Below are 19779 nucleotides of genomic sequence, written 5' to 3'. Positions count from 1 at the left end.
CTTGAACTTTTCATGTTGTTTTAGCATAAACAACTCTCTGGGAACACTTTGTAATATTTCTATGGTTCTAAGCTTATGCTTCACTGTTTAGTAGATGCCCATTGTACAAAATTCCAAGACAAGTACAGTATGACAAAAAGATGACTTAATTTATTCTTAAATACATGTAATTTTGGAAAGGGAACTACATTCTAAGGAAAAATGAAAGCAAATTTAAGATTTTTTTCTTCTTTTAATTGTACTCTTTGTGTGTGTGTGTGGTTGTTTTATTTCCAGTATTATTACTATCTACAAGTAAAGTCTTTAATGATTTCATTTATTTGGTAGTGGTAGGTTCCCATGGTGCTGCATATCAAGGTCAAGTTACAAATTCCTTTGTTCCTGAAAATTTTTCGGGTCAACCAAAGCAATGAAGCCAGATTCTTTCCCCTTGTCCCTAAGTATAATCCTGCTCCGAGGATTGCTAACCCCAAGTCTTAGCTGGGTGTTCTCTTCTCTCTACATTACATATGTAAGGACCCAAATGTAACGATACAACATTTGGTTAGTTCCACATAGAATGTACTTTCAAACCAATGATACATTTTCTTATCATTTACACTTTGTTTTTTTTACACAAAGCTTTCCAATATTTATCAGAGATAAGTTCTCTCTCTTATGCATATGGACATGAAATTCCCTTGGAGAATTTTAAAATTGGTTTCCTTGCAATTCTATACCTGGTCCTATGCAGAGGTTACAAAATCACATTCAGAAATTTGACCATCAAATTCTTATGACCAGCACATTTTTATCCACTATGCACGATACTTTAATTTTTGTTTTTCTGTTTGTTTGAATGCCTCTAACTTTTAGTTATCCACATTTCCCAAAGTATATGTTTGACTTTTAACTTCATAAGAGCCATCTTTGAGAATAGATAATATAAAATTAGAAGTATGAATCTCCTTTAGGAAGTATGCTAATTTTTCATTAGAGGGGGTTGTAAAATAAAGCATTTATACCTTACTATGTGCTAAATTGTATCCTCCAAAAAGATACACTGAAGTCCTAACTGTGAAACCTATGAATGTGGCCTTATTGGGAAATAGGGTTCTTACAGATACAATCAGGTTAAGATGAGGTGATAATGATTAGGATGATACCTAATCCCATGAGCGGTGTCCTTATCAGAAGAAGGAAATTCGGATGCAGAAACACAAAGGGGAGAAGACTATGTGAAGATGGAGGCAGAGACTGGAGGGAGGTATCTATAAGCCAGAGAATAATGAGGATTACTGGTAACCACCAGAAGCCAGAGGAGTTGAAGGATCCTCCCCTGGGGCCTTCAGACACCTCAGGATCCTGTTGAACCTCCATTTTAGACTTCCAGCTTCCAGAACATTGAGAGAATAGAACTATGTTGTTTTAAGCCACTGTGTTTGTGGTACTTTGATACGGCATCCCTAGAAAATCAATACGTACCTCCAAAAAGTTTGTTTAGGATTCAATTTGCACACTCCTGAAATGACACATTGTCTAACTTATATCATTTGATAAAATGTGTCTCATTCCATTATTTTTCTTTTTGCGAGAACAATGAAAAAGAGCTAGAAAACAAACTTCTAAACAATAGATTTCCTGTTGGTACAAAAGCAAGGCAGCTGATACTTCACAGTGCTGACAAGTGGATTCTGAATGGGATGCTGCAAGTTCGTATTCTTTGATGGATGAGCCAAACCAAGGATTTCTGGGAAACTATCTGGGAGGCTTTTCATGGAGTGTATTCCATCACTAAGAAATTTTCAGGCAGCCAAACGCTTGAAGGAGTGTTGGTATTTTCCTATAATAAATAGCTAAGGAGCCTGATAACCACATCCCCTAATTATTTTAAAACATAACTACTTGATAAAAATCTATATTTACATACCTATCTGGTTAGCTCGTTTTTGCCATTACTTTCAATAGCAAAAACCCCAACTGGTTTTGCACAACCTAATATTTAAAATCCATGGTCTATTTCAGTGAGGATTGAGAGGCCATTATTATAGACTATATGTTTGTGTCCCTCAGAATTCACATATTGAAACCCCGAGCCCCTGTGGGTGGTATTAGGAGTGGGGCCTTTGGGGGCTAATTAGGTCATGAGGGTGGAGCCCCTATGATGGGATTGGTGCACTCATAAGAAAAGACTTAAGAGTGTGTGCTCTCTGTCTTTCTCTCTCTGTCTCTATTTTTCTTCGATGAGAACATACAATAACAAAATGGTTGGCTGCAGCTTCTCATTATGTGCCCTCAGCAGACGTCGAATCTGCCTGCATTTTGATACCTTGGTCTTAGACTTCCCAACCTCAAGAACCATGAAAAACATATTTATGTTGTTTAGACCACTGAACCTATAGTATTCTCTTATGGTAGCCAAAACTGACCAACACAGTTATGTACTGGTGAGCTGGAAAGAGATGTGCCCTCTTATTAAACTTCATTAACACAAATCCTATCAAATTCAGGCCGGCTCCACTGCCCTCTTTTTCTCTTGCCTTCACCACTTGCTTTGGTACCTTCCTAAGACCTGCCTGCTTCCCCACTGAGTTATTTAGAACTCCTCTTCCAATAAGACTGGCTCTAGAAGCTTCTTATCTCTCCTCTTCAGCCCACAGCTCCTTTCTCTTTTAATGATAACAGAAGAGGAAATAAAAATGACCAAAACAAAGAAAATTTAGAAATTTAAAAATCATACTGCTGACTCATAGCCATGGGTTCCGGCCTGTATCAGAAAGCTTATTACCACGTAAACAGTCAATAGGTAAATTTGATTATTGTGTTTAACATTCTTTTGATTATTAACATTAATGGAGTGTTATCTAAAAAAATTCTAGTTGGGGGAAAATAAAACATGTTAAAGCAGCTAAAACACACTTTACTGAAGAAACATCCCAAATAACGGATCTCTTTGTCTGCTTATTCCCAAGAAAAAAAAAATTAAAAGAATTCTTGGTGATTAAACATCATCTCATCATGGATGTTACAAAGGAGAACTAAGACTTTGCCGGCATTAGCAGGGAGCAAGCACAGAGAGATAAAATTGCATACTGGAGTGAAACGGCCCAGCCTGGGCTGCAAAGAAAGCTACACAACCAGGACTTAACTTCAAAAGAAACAAAATGTGGACATATTTAAGGGGTTGGAAACAAAATAAAGTGTAGGACTGCAGGAAAGCATTTACTTGAGGCTTTCAGTGAGCAGGAAAAATACTTTTCTTCAGTGAGTGTGGGGGAAGAAATACTTTGAGTGGTGCAGAAGTTGATGAGAGGCCATTAAATAAATAATGGTTTGAAGTCTCCAGTGTTCCTTGTGAGGCTGTCTCTTACAGAGTTAAAAGGCAGGCTCAAGATGCATTGGAAAGTCAGTCAGCATTTAGCATTTCCTAGGGTCAGACCCCAGGTTTAAGTTTACACCACACAGTGTTCAGAAAACAGATTCTATTGCCATTTAATAGATGAAGAAAGTAAGATACAGTATTAAAGGATCCACTAATTAAGTGATAAAGCCAGATTCAAAATCAGGTATGCAGGATTCCAAAGCTCGCGTTTTAGAACAAAGTCAATTCTCCTTTCCACTATACTAGTATTTCTTAAGATGTGTTTATTTTAACATTTGAATCCTACTTTAAAATTTTCAGCACAGATGGTATAGAGTTGTGTGCATTTGTGTTTTAGTTAAAGTTGCGATCCAGAGGCAGTTCCTCTTCTGATCAGGAATCCACAAGTAAGAGGTGTCAAGAGTTTTAGTGCAGAAACGGTACACCCACACCAGAGGGGGTGACTCTTAGATTTTTACTATTTATTCCTCATATCAACTTAATTCACTGAATCAACAAGTCCTCTAATGAACTGAATGCCAAACTGGGTTTTCTTTGGTGAAATTAGTGGTCTGTTAGATAGCATAAATGTTAAAGAAATGTTAGAAAGGAGGTATCAATAGTGAACTTAAAGGCATTAAGGGTCTGTGGTTTGGCACAACACCTTTTAGAGACACACCCAGCCTTGTGTGAAGATGGTAAAAGATTCTGGCGAGGCCTGTAACCTGAGTTCTTAGAAATGCTTCTGGAGTTAGCATCACTTAGTGATCATGTGCCAGTCATTTGCTGAGGAGGCTTTCTGTCACCTGGCACCAGCTCTGGGTGTAGCTGAATCCCACCATTCAGCGTCGCTGCTTCGGGAGAACATTTTATTCAAGGTGCAGCAAGTTAGAGAGCTGGGACCTCACTGAGCTTGCAGAAGAATGTTTATGAACAGTGCTGTGCTTTCTTGGTAATAATTGTTCATTTAATAAATATGTTTATGGGCATCATAACTTGTCCTGTGACTTCCTTTCTTTTGCCCTCTGGGGGCAAAGCTATAGGAGAGTAGCTAATTCTCAGGCATCCCAAACTTTTCAGTGACTGACGATGTTTTACAAAAAGAATCTAAAGGCGTGTGTGCAAATTGGCTAAGGTCAATCTATAATTCTGTTTCTCAGACTGTGTTTATCAGAATCACTTGAAGTTTTTAATTATTCAATTTCTCATTCTCTTGAATTTCAAAGTTCCAGAGGTGGGGCCTGAGAGTCGGAACGGCAATGAGTTCTTCTCATGATTCTTACACACTTAGGATTCAGCTAATGACGATATAACAAAACAAGCATCATGATCATTAGCTGACAGTATATCCTAAAGGCAGACCATAGACCCAAGAGGAAATCAATATTCTCCTGACTCCTGGGCTCAAAAACCAGAATCTGTAAACTGATGTAAATAGCACACCATAAAGACCTCATATCCTATAAACTTTATGCCATGAATGTGTGGTTACAGCTATGTGCTCGCCCCTCTAGATTGAAATCGATAAAAACTGGCCTTAGGCATTCAGGGAGCTCATGTATGGCCAAAAATATTCCAGTCAAGGGATCAGTAGAGATTATCAGTAGCTTTCCCACTGACAACTGTGATCTATTTATGATCATAGCAATGAAAACTGTTGGCCATAAGCCAATCATATTGAATATTTTTTGGACGGTAACCAGTTTGGCTATTGAGTTGTATTTTCTCACATCAGTATGTCCAGTTCATTCACTCATAAGACAGCTTATTTGACTTTCATCTACTCATCAAATATTTATTGAGAGTCTTTTAAAAATCATGTAGTCTTAACTTCCAACAAATATTATGGAAGATTAAAGAAGCAGAGCCCTAGTTCATGATTTTTGTCTCTAACTTGTCACTAACTAGATGGGGAGAAATGCGCTGGTATAGGACTCAGAAAACTTAAGGTGCTAGCTGCAAACTCAGTGGCAAGTCAGTAAATTGCCTAGGGCCTCCTCTGTTTCCTCTCTAGACAATTCATAATAAAGTGATATCTTGCCTATTTTGTAGAATTTACTAATTCTTTCATAAATATTTATTGCTCATCTACAACATTCCAGGATTTTTTCTAGGACCTTGAGGAATATAGCAGGGTATGAGATAAACAAGGTGGCTGCTCTCATGTCACCTTACTCTAAGAACTAGAACACACACACACACACGCACACACACACACACACAGAGAGAGAGAGAGAGAGAGAGAGCTATATAACTATTTATTTAAATAAACAAAGTAGATATGTAAATACAAATAGAAACATTTTCAGAGGCAAACATGTAACATATAGATTTTAAAGCTTAAATAAAAGCCTTTTCTAAGCATCTGGTTTATTTTTTACATCTCACATTGCATGATTTAGGACAGGAAACACAATAATCTAATAAAAGATGTATTGATCTAAACAATGTACCTAGCACTTTAATAAAATATGTCCTCATAATGTATTAGTTATGAAAAAGATCATTTTCTGACAGGACACGTTTTTTCAATTAGAAAATGTGACAGGTCTTTGCTACAACACTTTTTCACACATAGAATTTATCATTAAGATAATCTTCTTCTTACTAATCTTTTCATTACTTAAGAACCAAGATGTCTGTGACAACATGTCTTCTTCTGTAAGGTAGTCTGTGGTAGGCACCTTTAAAATGGCACCCAGGAATCAATGGCTCTTTATAATCATGCCCTTGTGAAATCCCCTTCCTTTAACTGTGGACGGGATTTAGTGACTCACTTCCCACAAGTTGAAAATAATAGTAGTGATGGGATATCACTGCTATATTGGATTATTTTAAAAAAAATACTCATAGTTTTTATCTGGAGAACTTCCTGACTTACTGGCTTTCCCCTCCCCTCCTCTCTTTCTTTCGTTTTCCCTCTCTCTTTCTCTGCCCAGTGACCTCTAGGAGAGGCTACTTGAAGAAGAAAGGTATTATAGAATCAGAGGCCACAGAGAACTGAGGCATCCCAGCCAGCACCAACTGTCAGCCAGGTAAGTGAGACCTCCTGGAAGCAGACGAGGCTTCCAATGATGCAGCCACAACTAACAGTTTGACGTCAACCTCATGAAAGACTCGCTCAGCAAATTACTACTGAATTCCTGATCCAGAGAAACTGCGAGATAATAAATGTTTGTTTGAAGACACTAAGGTTTGAATAATTAGTTACAAAGCACTAGGTGAACAGCAAATATTCCAAGGACCTGACTTTTGAGGATTATGAGGATGAATTTAGAATCTCCTTTGTTATACTTCAATGATTTAAATTAGGCCAGAAGAATACGGTGACATCATCTTAATATCTTCATCAGAAAGAAACAAAATTTTTCCTTTTCTTTTTTTGTTTTGCTCAGTGGAATTACAGTTTGTTTGTTTTGTCACGAGATCTACTGAGTCAGGTGAGTCAAATATAAATACTTCATAATCAAACTTCATTTTGAAACCTCATTTTTTGCAATGGATTAGTAACCAAAAAGGAATGGCATTCTTACCTCCAAAAAAGTACTTCTCGCCAGTTTTAACTTGAAGAGGACTATTAGTTCGAACTGCTGATGCTTCATCTCCATCGATAGTGAGAATAGCAAAATTTTCCTTGGCTAGGAAGCGAACCTCGTGCCACTGTCCATCATTCAACCCAGAACCTGGTAAGTACAAGATAAAAGTCATTTTTTTCTTAAAATTACCCAGCTGAACACAATTTCCAAAATCAACAAATCACGATTTTACAAATAAAAGTATTTTTCTCTTGGAAAATACAGTGCTGCTTACAATTCAAACTGACATCTCATGTCTCTTTAACATCATCATAAGTGGTTCTATACTCCACCTAACTGAATAAGGCATAATATAAACCAATCAAGTAGAGAAGCAGTACTAATACCGCTGTGTACTTAGGGAAAGAAATGGATTGAAAAAAAGTCATTTAGATGACCTCGGCCTCCCAAAGTGCAGGGATTACAGGCGTGAGCCACTGCATCCGGCCACTGAGCACATTTTATGATTATGTGCTATTTTAACTCAGTGACTTATGAAATACTTTAACTTAGTAATTTATTTTCTGGTTAGCTTTGCTAGATCTTATTCTCAGACAAGAAAATGAATTTACGGCTTTTATCTAATGTCTGTATTTGTTTTTAAAATCTTTATTTTTCTGTATAGTTTGTTTTCTCTCAATAAACACATTTGGTGAGTATAGTTTATAGAAATTAAGTACTAAATAATAACTGTGCATGTGCAGTTATAAGTACAAACTGACCACTAATAGTCATGGAAAATAATAATAGGATTATCTGAACATTTACAAATAAGTTATCTTTATAATGGAGTACATGGTATTAAAAAAAAACAGCAAAATAAATCAAGAATGCGTATCCCCAACAATGGCACTTCATTGTTGCTTGATACAACAATCTTTGGAAACAAAAATTAGATTGAATTGTCCATTAGCTGGACAGTAGCTTAAAGCTTTTGTTTAGTTTGTGTTCATTTTATGAAGAATAGTCAGAAAATTAAAAAGCAAAAAGAGGAGAGCAGCCAGGAAACATAAGCATCTGGACAAAGTTTAACACTGGGTAGCAGAGAAAACCAAGAGGGCCAGAGGGGCTTTCTTCGACTCTGTGAAGGCCTGTGCTATGACAAGGTGGTGGGTGGGGGGTATTTTGTGCTATTCTTCTTCAGATGGCACAATGTAGAATCCACAGGGAGAAGTTACATGAGGACGTGCTTCAGTTTGACAAAAGAAAGAGAACTCTAACGAATAAAGGTATCCAAAAATAGAATGAGAGCAAATCAATGACACACAGATCATGGCTCCAAGCTCCTGATAATTTATACCAGGAATCTGAAAAACCAGAGTTTGTGGCTGAAATCTGGCTTGCTGCCACCTGCTTTTCTATAACCTGTGAGCTAAGAATGGTTTTTACTTTTCTAAATGGTTGGAAAGAAATCAAAAGAAGAATAATGTTTAGTGACATGTGAAAATTATATACAATTCAAATGTTAGTGTCCATATAAATGTTATTGGAATGTAGCCAAGTACATTTATTTACATACCACACGCCCTACAGCAAGAGTCAGCTGCACTGGAAACTATGTAGTTCATAAAGCCTAGGCTATTTACTACATGTGCTCCTTTATAGGAAAATCATACATTACTAGTTGGTTTATACTAAGAAATAGAAAAACTATTTTAAAGAACTTAAGGGCTGCTGGAGCTTAGAAGAGAGTCACATGTTTGTAGTAGTTACTCATAGTAAGTATTATTACACATAATCATCCCTCAGGGTTTTGTGGGTTTTTTTTTTTAGGATTTTCAAATTTTAATTTAGTAATACTTACTGAGCCCCCCCTTTTTTTGTGATGGAGTTTCACTCTTGTTTCTTAGGCTGGAGTGCAATGACGGGATCTCGGCTCACTGCAACCTCCGCCTCCTGGGTTCAAGTGATTCTCCCACCTCAGCCTCCTAAGTAGTGGGGATTATAGGCGTGCATCACCACACCTGGCTAATTTTGTATTTTTAGTAGATACATGGTTTCACCATGTCAGTCAAGCTGGTCCTGAACTCCTGACCTCAAGTGATCCACCCACCTTGGCCTCCCAAAGTGCTGGGATTACAGGCGTGAGCCACTGCGCCTGGCCACTGAGCACATTTTGTTTCAATCAAGAAAACAGTATAAAATCCCTGCTCTAAAGGAATTAGTGCAAAAGACTTTACAAATTATAAAATTTAGCATACAAGTGAATATATGTATAAATAGTATGCATAATATAAATAATGTAATAAGGCAAACAGCTACGTGAGCCCACTATCATCTCTGGTCTACCATATGATCCAGCAATCCAACTACTAGGTATATACCCAAAAGGAAGAAAATAAGTACACCGAAGAGATATCTGCACTCCTATGTTTGTTGCAGCACTGTTTACGATAGCTAAGATTTGGAAGCAACCAAAGTGTCCATCAACAGATGAATACAGAGTATTTCATTACCCCCCAATTGTTCCTCTGATTTCACTCTCTGGACTAACAGTCTAATCTCCCCACAAAGTGGTATTATCTTTATAAATGTATAACTGAGATCACACTATTCCCTATAACAGCTTTCTGTTCTTTTTGAACTCATGAAAAGTACTGACTAAAGTCCTTTTGGTGAACTAAGATGTGTCATGTGAACCATCTGGAATGCCTTGTGTGAATTATCTGCACGGTTTTGCTCCCTCACATCAGATCTCTGTGCAAATGTCATCTTAAGAGAGAGGCGGTCTTTCCTAGCTATTCTATATAACATATCATTTTCCCCTCTCTCCCAACATTCCTTCTTTTCTGAGCTTTATTTTTCCTTATAGTTTCTCATTACTAAATTTATTATATGTTCATTTACTAGCATACTTACTAATTTTCTGTCTTCTATCACTTGATTATAAGCTCTCTTTTGTCTGTTTTCTTCTCTACTAAAAAAAACCCCTAAAGTTAAAACCACGTCTGGTACATAGTAGGTGTGAATGAATAACTGAATGAATCTGAGGGAGTGATCATGACCAGGAATCTGGCACTCTGGATTTCATAGATGGCCAAGTAAATGATGAAACATAAAAAAGCAATAAAAATAGCATTGGAGTTGCTGACTATGGCTTCTCAGCTCTACACGGTAATGTGCAATATGACTAATTCTAAGGGTAAGGATTAAGTTCAGTGGATATAATTTTTTTTGTTAAGTTTAATTTAATGTCAATAGATCTTCCTGGAAATCTCCATCATCCTAAGTCCATTTGTAATTGACCTTGCTCTGTTATCAAGTTATTAAATGAAGTATATCTCTTCATCCCACTCTGGCTGTCACCTGCAGAAAACTCCCATACATTTCAACGGCTTCCAATGATGTAGAAGGAGGAACAGTCCAGACACTAGGTGTGCAAGGGACTGTAGTTACTACAGCCTCTCAGAGAGACTCCAGTGGGCTCGAACTCAGTTGCCCATACTAACTATCTCCTTATTAAAGAACCTGTTTGTGGCTTTCCACCCCAACTTGTCTCACCTCCCCTCTCCCCGATTGCATTTATTGGACCAATGTCAAATAAACAATATGCACCCATATTCATATATCAGGGTCTACTTTTTGGTACTTATAGGTTACTTTGTAAGATAGTTCCTCACTGGAAAAAGAAAAAGGCATGATTTAAGTCCAAGTTCTGTTTCTGACAAGAATATCTTAAGTCATTTAATCCCAGAGTTTTATTTTTCCTGTCCATACAAAAATTGGGAAAACAATAACTGTTATTTCTTACCTTTCAAATATTCTGAAGAACAACACAAATACAATCTCTTGTACTATAAAATTACTCTATGCATGTAAAGGCTTATTCTTGAAGTTAACTGTCAGTCAAGCAGCAGTGTTTACTGAAATAGTTCCATCTCAGGTGGGTCCCTTTGGGTATTCCCAAGGAATTGATGCACTGAAGACCCTATCTTCGCCATAGCATTTCCCTTTAAAGTACAAAGTAGGATTTATTGTTGAGTAACTATAGGACTGCATGGTTTTTTGATTTTTGTCTTTATAATTTGACAAACCCTGCTATGAAATACAGTTTTAGGACATGGATCTCAAAGATATCAACGTGATATTTGTTCAGTCCCCAAATCCAATCCTAAATAATCACACGTCCAGAGATAGACCCTTATAAAATATCTTCGGTTACTCTAAGTGGAAGAACAAGAAAGCCTTTCAGAAAATTCCATGACAATTTCTCCATCACAAAATTAATTTAGAAATGGAACATCCTCCTTTTAATTTTTCATGGCAAAAGGTCTATTATTCTAATCAGATTAAAATTAAAAGGTTATTTTATTTTCTTCCAGGAACTTAATTAGTAGAGAAATTAGAACCCAGATTAAAGGATCCTTGCTGATAGCAGCCACTGCTGTATCAAAGCTTAAGCTCTGATTCCCATTCATTTCATTTCCAATTATTATTTTGAAATTTTAATGTTAATTATCAAGAGGTAATACCTCAGTAATCTATGATAAAAATGGGTCCCCAAATGTAATGAAGTTTATTCTTAAATGTGGCAAGGAAGACTCAATTTCTTATAGAAAAATGTGCTGCTTCTTTCATATTTTGTCTACTTCTTGTAAGAAATAGTATCCTGAAGGCTGTCTCCAGAGAAGAATAGAACTTCATGATCTTTTTATATGTCAGCATATATAGTATAAAGTTCTAAGCTCTATGTGCTAGACATGGTGATACTTTGCTTGCATTTGATTCGTAATACCTCACATAATTTTTTTTAAACAATTATCTCCAGTATATAGGGAAGGACTGAGTCTAGCAATCTGTAAGCATCCTATAGATGGTAACAGGTAAAGCTTAGAATTTGAACTCAGACATAGTTGGTTCTAGAACTTGAACAAATAAACAAGAACCACAACAAAACACATTATTTATATAGCCCGTGTGCATCCATGATCAGTTTTCTTATACTATGCAAACACACACACAACACGTGCACACACACACACACGCATGAGCACACACACTTCCATTTGCTACCACATCTGGAGAAGTGCTCAGTTTCTGGGGATATCCATATCTCATACAGCATCAGGTCTGGAAATAAAATGAGGCTTTGAGTAGGTGGATTAAGTATTTGTATACTAGTTACTATTAGTATTTGTACAGCATTAGAATGGTGGCTGGCAGATAGGAGACAGTATATCTATATTATTAAGACAAAAACATGGACACTTTAATTCATTTTATTTCATAGAAAAGTAAGCTGAGACACATTTAATAATTTGTCTTTCATCAGGGTGCTGTGGCTCACACCTGCAATCCCAGCACTATGGGAGGCCGAGGCAGGTGGATTACCTGAGGTCAGGAGTTTGAGACCAGCCTGGCCAACATGATGAAAGCCCGTCTCTACTAAAAATACAAAAAATTAGCCGGGCGTGGTGGTGGGCACTTGTAATCCCAGCTACTTGGGAGGCTGAGGCAGGAGAATTGCTTGAACCTGGGGTGTGGAGACTGCAGTAAGCCAAGATCGCACCACTGCACTCCAGCCTGGGCAACAGAGTGAGACTCCCTCTTAAAAATAAATAAATTTAAACATACGTGTGCATGTGTCTTTATAGCAGCATGATTTATAGTCATTTGGGTATATACCCAGTAATGGGATGGCTGGGTCAAATGGTATTTCTAGTTCTAGATCCCTGAGGAATCGCCACACTGACTTCCACAAGGGTTGAACTAGTTTACAGTCCCACCAACAGTGTAAAAGTGTTCCTATTTCTCCACATCCTCTCCAGCACCTGTTGTTTCCTGACTTTTTAATGATTGCCATTCTAACTGGTGTGAGATGTTATCTCATAGTGGTTTTGATTTGCATTTCTCTGATGGCCAGTGATGATGAGCATTTTTTCATGTGTTTTTTGGCTGCATAAATGTCTTCTTTTGAGAAGTGTCTGTGTATGTTTATTGCGGCATTATTCACAATACCAAAGACTTGGAACCAACCCAAATGTCCAACAATGATAGACTGGATTAAGAAAATGTGGCACATATACACCATGGAATACTATGCAGCCATAAAAAATGATGAGTTCATGTCCTTTGTAGGGACATGGATGAAATTGGAAATCATCATACTCAGTAAACTATCGCAAGAACAAAAAACCAAACACCGCATATTCTCACTCATAGGTGGGAATTGAACAATGAGATCACATGGACACAGGAAGGGGAATATCACACTCTGGGGACTGTGGTGGGGTGGGGGGAGGGGGGAGGGATAGCAGTGGGAGATATACCTAATGCTAGATGACGAGTTAGTGGGTGCAGCGCACCAGTATGTCACATGTATACAAATGTAACTAACCTGCATATTGTGCACATGTACCCTAGAACTTAAAGTATAATAAAAATAAATAAATAAATTTAAAATATAAATTGCTTTTTTTATGTAGATACCTTCCTCTCCCATATAAATATAGCAATGCAATCTCAGTGGTAAGAAATTTGTTGATTTGGAAAGGTATCTGAATACATCTCTTGGTAATATCAGAGTCAACAGTTTTCAACATCAGTTCTAAGCTATGCAATAAAATCAAGCTTTTTTTTTTTTTTTAATGGAGTCTTGATTTGTCGCCCAGGCTGGAGTGCTGTTGTGAGATCTTGGTTCACTGCAACCTCTGCTTCTCAGATTCAAGAGATTCTCCTGTCTCAGCCTCCCACCACCACACCCAGCTAATTTCTGTATTTTTAGTAGAGACAGGGTTTTGCCATGTTGGCTAGGCTGGTCTCAAACTCCTGACCTCAGGCAATCCGCCCGCTTTCTTAATAGTTACCCATAAACTTTATCCTTTCCAAAATGTGTCTTTTCTTCAATTATTTAATACATGTGGTCCTGAACATCTGTGAAATGTTTCTAAAAATTAAATATAATGCTAAGCGAGGGCGTCTCATGGTTAATAACTTGAGGAGACTGATATGAACTGGAGTACATATTTTCCAAAATATTTTTTAAAAATATATATTATTGGAACAGATTTAATTTCATACTTTAAAAATTAAATGTAAAAACGTGATGTTGCTTCATAACAGATGTCCCCAGTTATTCAATAATTCATAATGATAAAAACGTTTCAACTGTACATTGTAAAAGGAAACCGATATTCCTATAAAGAGGATTTAACCTAAAACCAATATCTTTGAAACCATATTCCAGAACCTTCTCGTTTTATATTTTGATAAGATAACTAAATTGTTTTATAATATTTTCTGTAACACCTCCCTAACTTATAATTGTTAGAAACACTTGTTTTGTATGCAAATGTAAAATGTCAATGAAAAATTTTCTATCTGTGCTTTCTAATGTTATTATTTTTAAAGTAAGACTCTTGAGGCGGTTGCTTTGATTGAACAAGAAGAAACAGATGTTGCTCTTATTAGAGACAAGAAGAAAAGACTGGTTTAATGAATGTTGAAAAAAAGAAAAAGAACGTATTTAAAATATAATGGCAAACCAAGATGTAACATCTGTTAGAAAATGCTTCACGTAAAATTACAGTGACTGGAGTTTTCAGTCTTGTGATCAATATTCAATCTTGAGAGCAAAATTTCCTAGAATATGAATTCATCTTTAGGCAGTTACAGGGTTCTATGATGTGTTACTAATATATCTTATTAATAATCAATTATCCTTTTATGCAATAAGACTTTAAAAAGGTATATAAATTTTCATATAAATATGCCATGCACTATTTCTTATCTATAAAAATTCCATGTCATAAGAAAATGGATCCATTTTGACCTTTCTCATTTTCACATGCCAATCTAAACCACATTATAAATATGATCAATTGTTGTCAGATAAAACATGTAAAAAGGTGCTTGGGCAGGTACAAGGTACTTTTGTTTTTTATGATAAAGAAACTGCCAAATGCTTTATTGTAAAGTTACAAAGAGTCACTTTGGAATGTGTGCTTATTTTGGAAAAATCACTTGAATAGAAACTTTAAGTAAAACAAATACATTGGGGAGATCGCATGTCATGACATTTTTTGGATGTGTCATTAGAAATGATCACTTCATAGCTGGGTGTGGTGGCTTATGCCTGCAATCCCAGCACTTTGGAAGGCAGAAGCGGGCAGATCACCCAAGGTCTGGAGTTTGAGACCAGCCTGACCAACATGGTGAAACCCTGTCTCTATTAAAAATACAAAATTAGCCAGCATGGTGGTGCATGCCTGTAATCCCAGCTACTCCAGAGGCTGAGGCAGGAGAATCACCTGAACCAGGGAGGCAGAGGTTGCAGTGAACCAAGATTGTGCTATTGCACTCCAGCCTGGTCAATAAGAGCAAAACTCTGTCTCAAACAAACAAACAAACAAACAAACAGAAATGACCACTTCATTTATTTAATACGTAGAATCTTAGGGATGGATGGGATGAATTCTTTTCTTACAGGCACCCAAATTCTTCTAAGAAAAAAGGATCTAGGTAGTGGTCCTTATCTTGTCTGCACATGAGAGTCATTTGGGGGAGCTTTTAAAGTTCCACCCTGATTCCTCCAAATCATCAATGAGAGAAATTAAGGCACTAAACAAATGGAGATACATACCATGCGATTCTAACCGAAACCCAACAATATAGTTTTTGTAGAAATGCATGAGATGATTCAAAAATGTTTAAGAAAATGCAAAAAAAAATCCTTAAATATTCAAAATAAGCAAAAAAGAAAAACCAAGTTAGAGAACTTATCATTTGATTTCAAGATTATAAATGTATATCATCAGAGAAAGATCATAGACTCACATGTAGGTAGTCAATTGTTTTATAACAAAGGCACCAAGACAATTTAATGGTGAATGAAAAGTGTCTTTTTCAAAAAATGATGCCAGAACAACTGGATAAATACAGAGAAGATGTATTTTTGACTTCTACTTTATACAATCAAACAAAAAAATAGTTCTGAATGGATTTGAGACCTAAGAAAACAGAATATTTTCAGGACCTGGGGGCTAACAGAGGTTTCCTAGAGGACATCAAAATCACGTGATAATTTGAGATCCATCAAATTTAAAAAATTTTTCTCATCAATAGACATGGTTAATAAAATCCACGGCAAGAAAGAGACTAGGAAAAATTATTTTCAGTGCATGTATCTTAAAACAGAATATACTAAAATATACTAAGAGCTCCTATAAATCAATAATCACTGGAAAAAATGGGCAGAAGTCACATCCCAAATAAAGATCTATTAATTACTCATAAGCACATTAAAAAGTGCTTTATATTATTAGTCATCAGGGAAACCAAAACCATGATATATAATTTCATACCCATTTCGGTGGCCAAAAATTAAAAGGACTAACTAGGATCTAGAGCAATTTGAACCCTCATGCATTGCTGGTTGGAGTATAAAACTGTACAATCTTTTTGGAAAACTCTGGACAATTTTTAATAAAGTTAAACATATATTAATCCTATGACCCAACAATCCCCCTCCTAAGTATGTACCTACCAATATCAAAATGTATGTTGCAAAAATACTCATACAGGAATGCTTGACAGCCTTATTCACGACAGTTGCAAACTGGAAATAAACACATGTACATACAGTGTATATTCAAACAAGGAAATATTGCTAAATAATAAAAAAGAAAAAGGAATGAACTAGTGATACAAGCAACAGCATCAATGAATTTTTAAAATATTGTTTTGTAAGAAAAACCTGGACATAAAAATAACATATTTTATGAATATGTTCATAGAACTAGTTTATAAAATAGATACAGGGAGGGGAACATCACACACCAGGGCCTGTTGTGGAGTGAGGGGAAAGGGGAGGGAGAGCATTAGGACAAATACCTAATGCATATGGGGCTTAAAACCTAGATGATGCATTGATAGGTGCAGCAAACCACCATAGCACATGTATAGCTATGTAACAAACCTGTACGTTCGGCACATGTATCCCAGAACTTCAAGTAAAATAAATTAAAAAAAAATCAAGCTGATAGAAATCAGAACAGCAGCTGTCTATGGGAAGGTGGGCGCAAGTGGGAGTGGACTGTATGTTGGCACGAGGAACTTTATGAGGGAGAGAAAAAGGTCTATATGCTGATTCCATGTTTGCTGTCTAAGTGTATATACTTATCCAAATCCATTGAATTGTACTTTTAAGATCTGCACATGTCATGAACAGTTGGTCCTTATTATTTGCAGATTCAACATTTGTGAATTTACCTACTTGCTAAAATTTAGTTGTAAACCCAAAATCAATACCCATGGTCATTTAAAGACTTATGCATGTACAGAGTGGTCCTAAGGCACAAGTTTCCAACTGAGGTAACGCTTTGCCTTCTTGTTTAAGGTCTCAACCTGCAAACAGGTATTCTTTTCACTGTATATCCAGTGCCTTTTTTTTTTTTGGAGATGGAGTCTCACTCTGTCACTGAGGCTGGAGTGCAGTGGTACAATCTTAGCCCACTGCAACCTCCACCTCCCGGGTTCAAGCAATTCTCCTGCCTCAACCTCCTGAGTAGCTGGGATTACAGGCACAAGCCACCACGCTCGGCTAATTTTTTTGTAATTTTAGTAGAGACAGGGTTTCAGCGTGTTGCCCAGGCTGATCTTGAACTCCTGAGCTCAGGCAATCCACCCGCCTTGGCCTCCCAAAGTGCTGGATTACAGGAGTGAGCCACTGCACCCTGCCAGTGTCATATGATTTATACTTTGGTGCTTTTGTTGACTTTGCTGTTAAAAGCGGTCCCCTGACATAGTGCTGAAGTGCTCTTTAGTGTTCCTAAGTTAAAGCTGTTATGTGCCTTACATAGAAAATATGTGTTTGTTAAATTTGATTCAGGCGTAAGTTATAATGCTGTTGAACATGAGTTCAGTTTTAATCAATGACAAATATTAAATACAGTAACTTTAAACAGAAACACACACAAAACAAGGTTATGTATTGATTAGTTGGTGCAAATATTGTGATCAGAGGCTGGCAGGAACCTAACCCTGTATTTCCCATAGGAAAAATGGTTCAATAGTTGCTAATTCAGTTTTCACAGTGACTATATAGAACATAACTATATATTGACTAATGAGAACGATGAGAATCTACTGTATGTAATTTTTACCTCAATAGTATGTAAATGTTTTCAAATGGACTAACAGTGGTGCTATTCATTTTAAAATTCAACTAAATTTCATTCAATGTCTACTTTATGCTGTGTTTTCTATGTCATCAAACAATGGGAAACCCAATATGTATGAAATTATTTGCTCTTAAACAAGAGAAAACAATTAGACTCTTAAAATGTTGAACTTACAGAGATTAATATTTTAGCATATTAAAAATTAAATAACTACCCCAAGACTAAATGTTCATGAAAAAATTTTTAGTAGCTGTTTCATCCATTAATGATTCCCAGCCAAAAGACAAACATCACTATACTTTGAAAACTCTTATTTGAAACTTTATTATTCTGCTAATGATTAATCTCTTTTCTTGACATAATCTTACAGAGCACGTAAATTTAGTAGGAATATGTTTATACAAGTAGTCATTTTCGTTAATCTTATCACTTTTGGCAGATGCCTTCCTTCCTTCCTTCCTTCTTTCCTTTCTTTCTTCCTTCCTTCCCTCCTTTCCTTTATTTTTCTTTCCTCTTTATTTCTCACTCTCCCCAATTGTCTCTCCTGTTTTTTTTTTTAGTATTTGATTCTCTGTTGAATATAAAACACAATACTAGTTGTCATGAATAGGAAGCTATTGTTGGCTTCAAGGAGGCTTCTATTTCATCTGACTATTGATGAATGAATAAATGTAGGTAAGATCTAAGATGGGGTGTGGTAAAGCCATTAAGTCTGGGTATCATACCAGGATGTCATTCATACCAGGGTTTCAAATGACGATATCAATCCTCTGTTTATTTGTAAATACGTATTGAATACCTACTATTTCCTAAGTACTATTTTAGCACTAGAGATACAGTAAGTCGTAACTGGTTTCTTGTCTAGAAATATTTAGCTATTTTAATTTGAATAAGTTTTTACATTTCTTTGTATCTTGGTTTCCTTACAGAGGAAATCATGATTCATGAGTCATTATATATATGAGGCACCTGATACTATTGAGAGACAGTAGCAGCTTTTATTTTATCATTATTATTTTGTCATGTATGTATAAGGACAAAGTACATGTATGTATAAAGGGAAGGCACTTTGGAGGTTTTAGAAAAGGAACACATCACATTTTGTGTGGTGTGTGAGGTCACAAGACAAAGACATTATAGAGTGGCATTTGAGATGGGTTTCAGGTTTTAAATATAGACTTTTAAAGAATACAATTCTTCATCCGTAAAGTGACATTTATTGGAGAAAACTTGGAAAACTCAAAAAAGTATACCAGAGAAAATATTCATATCATGAAGAGATATCACACTTAATATTTGTTGTATTTCATCTGGCTTTGGCCATGAGTAACTGCAAACTACTCTTGTTACTTTGATAACTGAAGAAAGGTTAAAAAATAAAGTATAACAGGAAGAAGCATGTGATGATCATCATCTGCTTTTTCTGATTTCTTATGACTGGGGCGATTTGACAGTCTTTGCTTTTCATCTTAACTTTTCAGCTATTCTCTGAAGAGAAGAACGCGTAAATTTGCTCCCACCAGCTTAAGCCCTTTTACAGTTCTCCTTCAAAGAGTCAAGCTCATTCTTTCACTCATTTATTCACTCATTAATTCATCTCTTACAATGCGACTGGCATAGTTTGAGGTGCCAGGGGTATAAGAGTAAAGAAGACACACAAGGCCCCTGCCCTCATGGAGCTTATATTCTTGTGTGCAAAGACAGATAATGGGTTTACAGGTACAATTTCAGACAGTGATAACTG

The 19779-nt window shown here is 36.3% G+C and overlaps 1 protein-coding gene across 1 annotated transcript in view; it reads right to left on the bottom strand.

Annotated features, from left to right (window-relative positions):
- The window catches only part of CNTNAP2 (contactin associated protein 2), a 2292243-nt gene that overhangs the window by 1102343 nt on the left and 1170121 nt on the right, over positions 1-19779 (bottom strand). The window contains exon 9 of the mRNA XM_019031540.4: positions 6874-7023. Coding sequence (XP_018887085.3) covers positions 6874-7023 — 150 coding nt within the window. The remainder of the gene's footprint in view (positions 1-6873; positions 7024-19779) is intronic.

Source organism: Gorilla gorilla, chromosome 6 (assembly GCF_029281585.2).
Source record: "Gorilla gorilla gorilla isolate KB3781 chromosome 6, NHGRI_mGorGor1-v2.1_pri, whole genome shotgun sequence".
Lineage (NCBI taxonomy): Eukaryota > Metazoa > Chordata > Mammalia > Primates > Hominidae > Gorilla > Gorilla gorilla.
The sequence above is the reverse complement of the archived record's forward strand: the minus strand, read 5'-3'. Positions and strand labels throughout refer to the sequence as shown.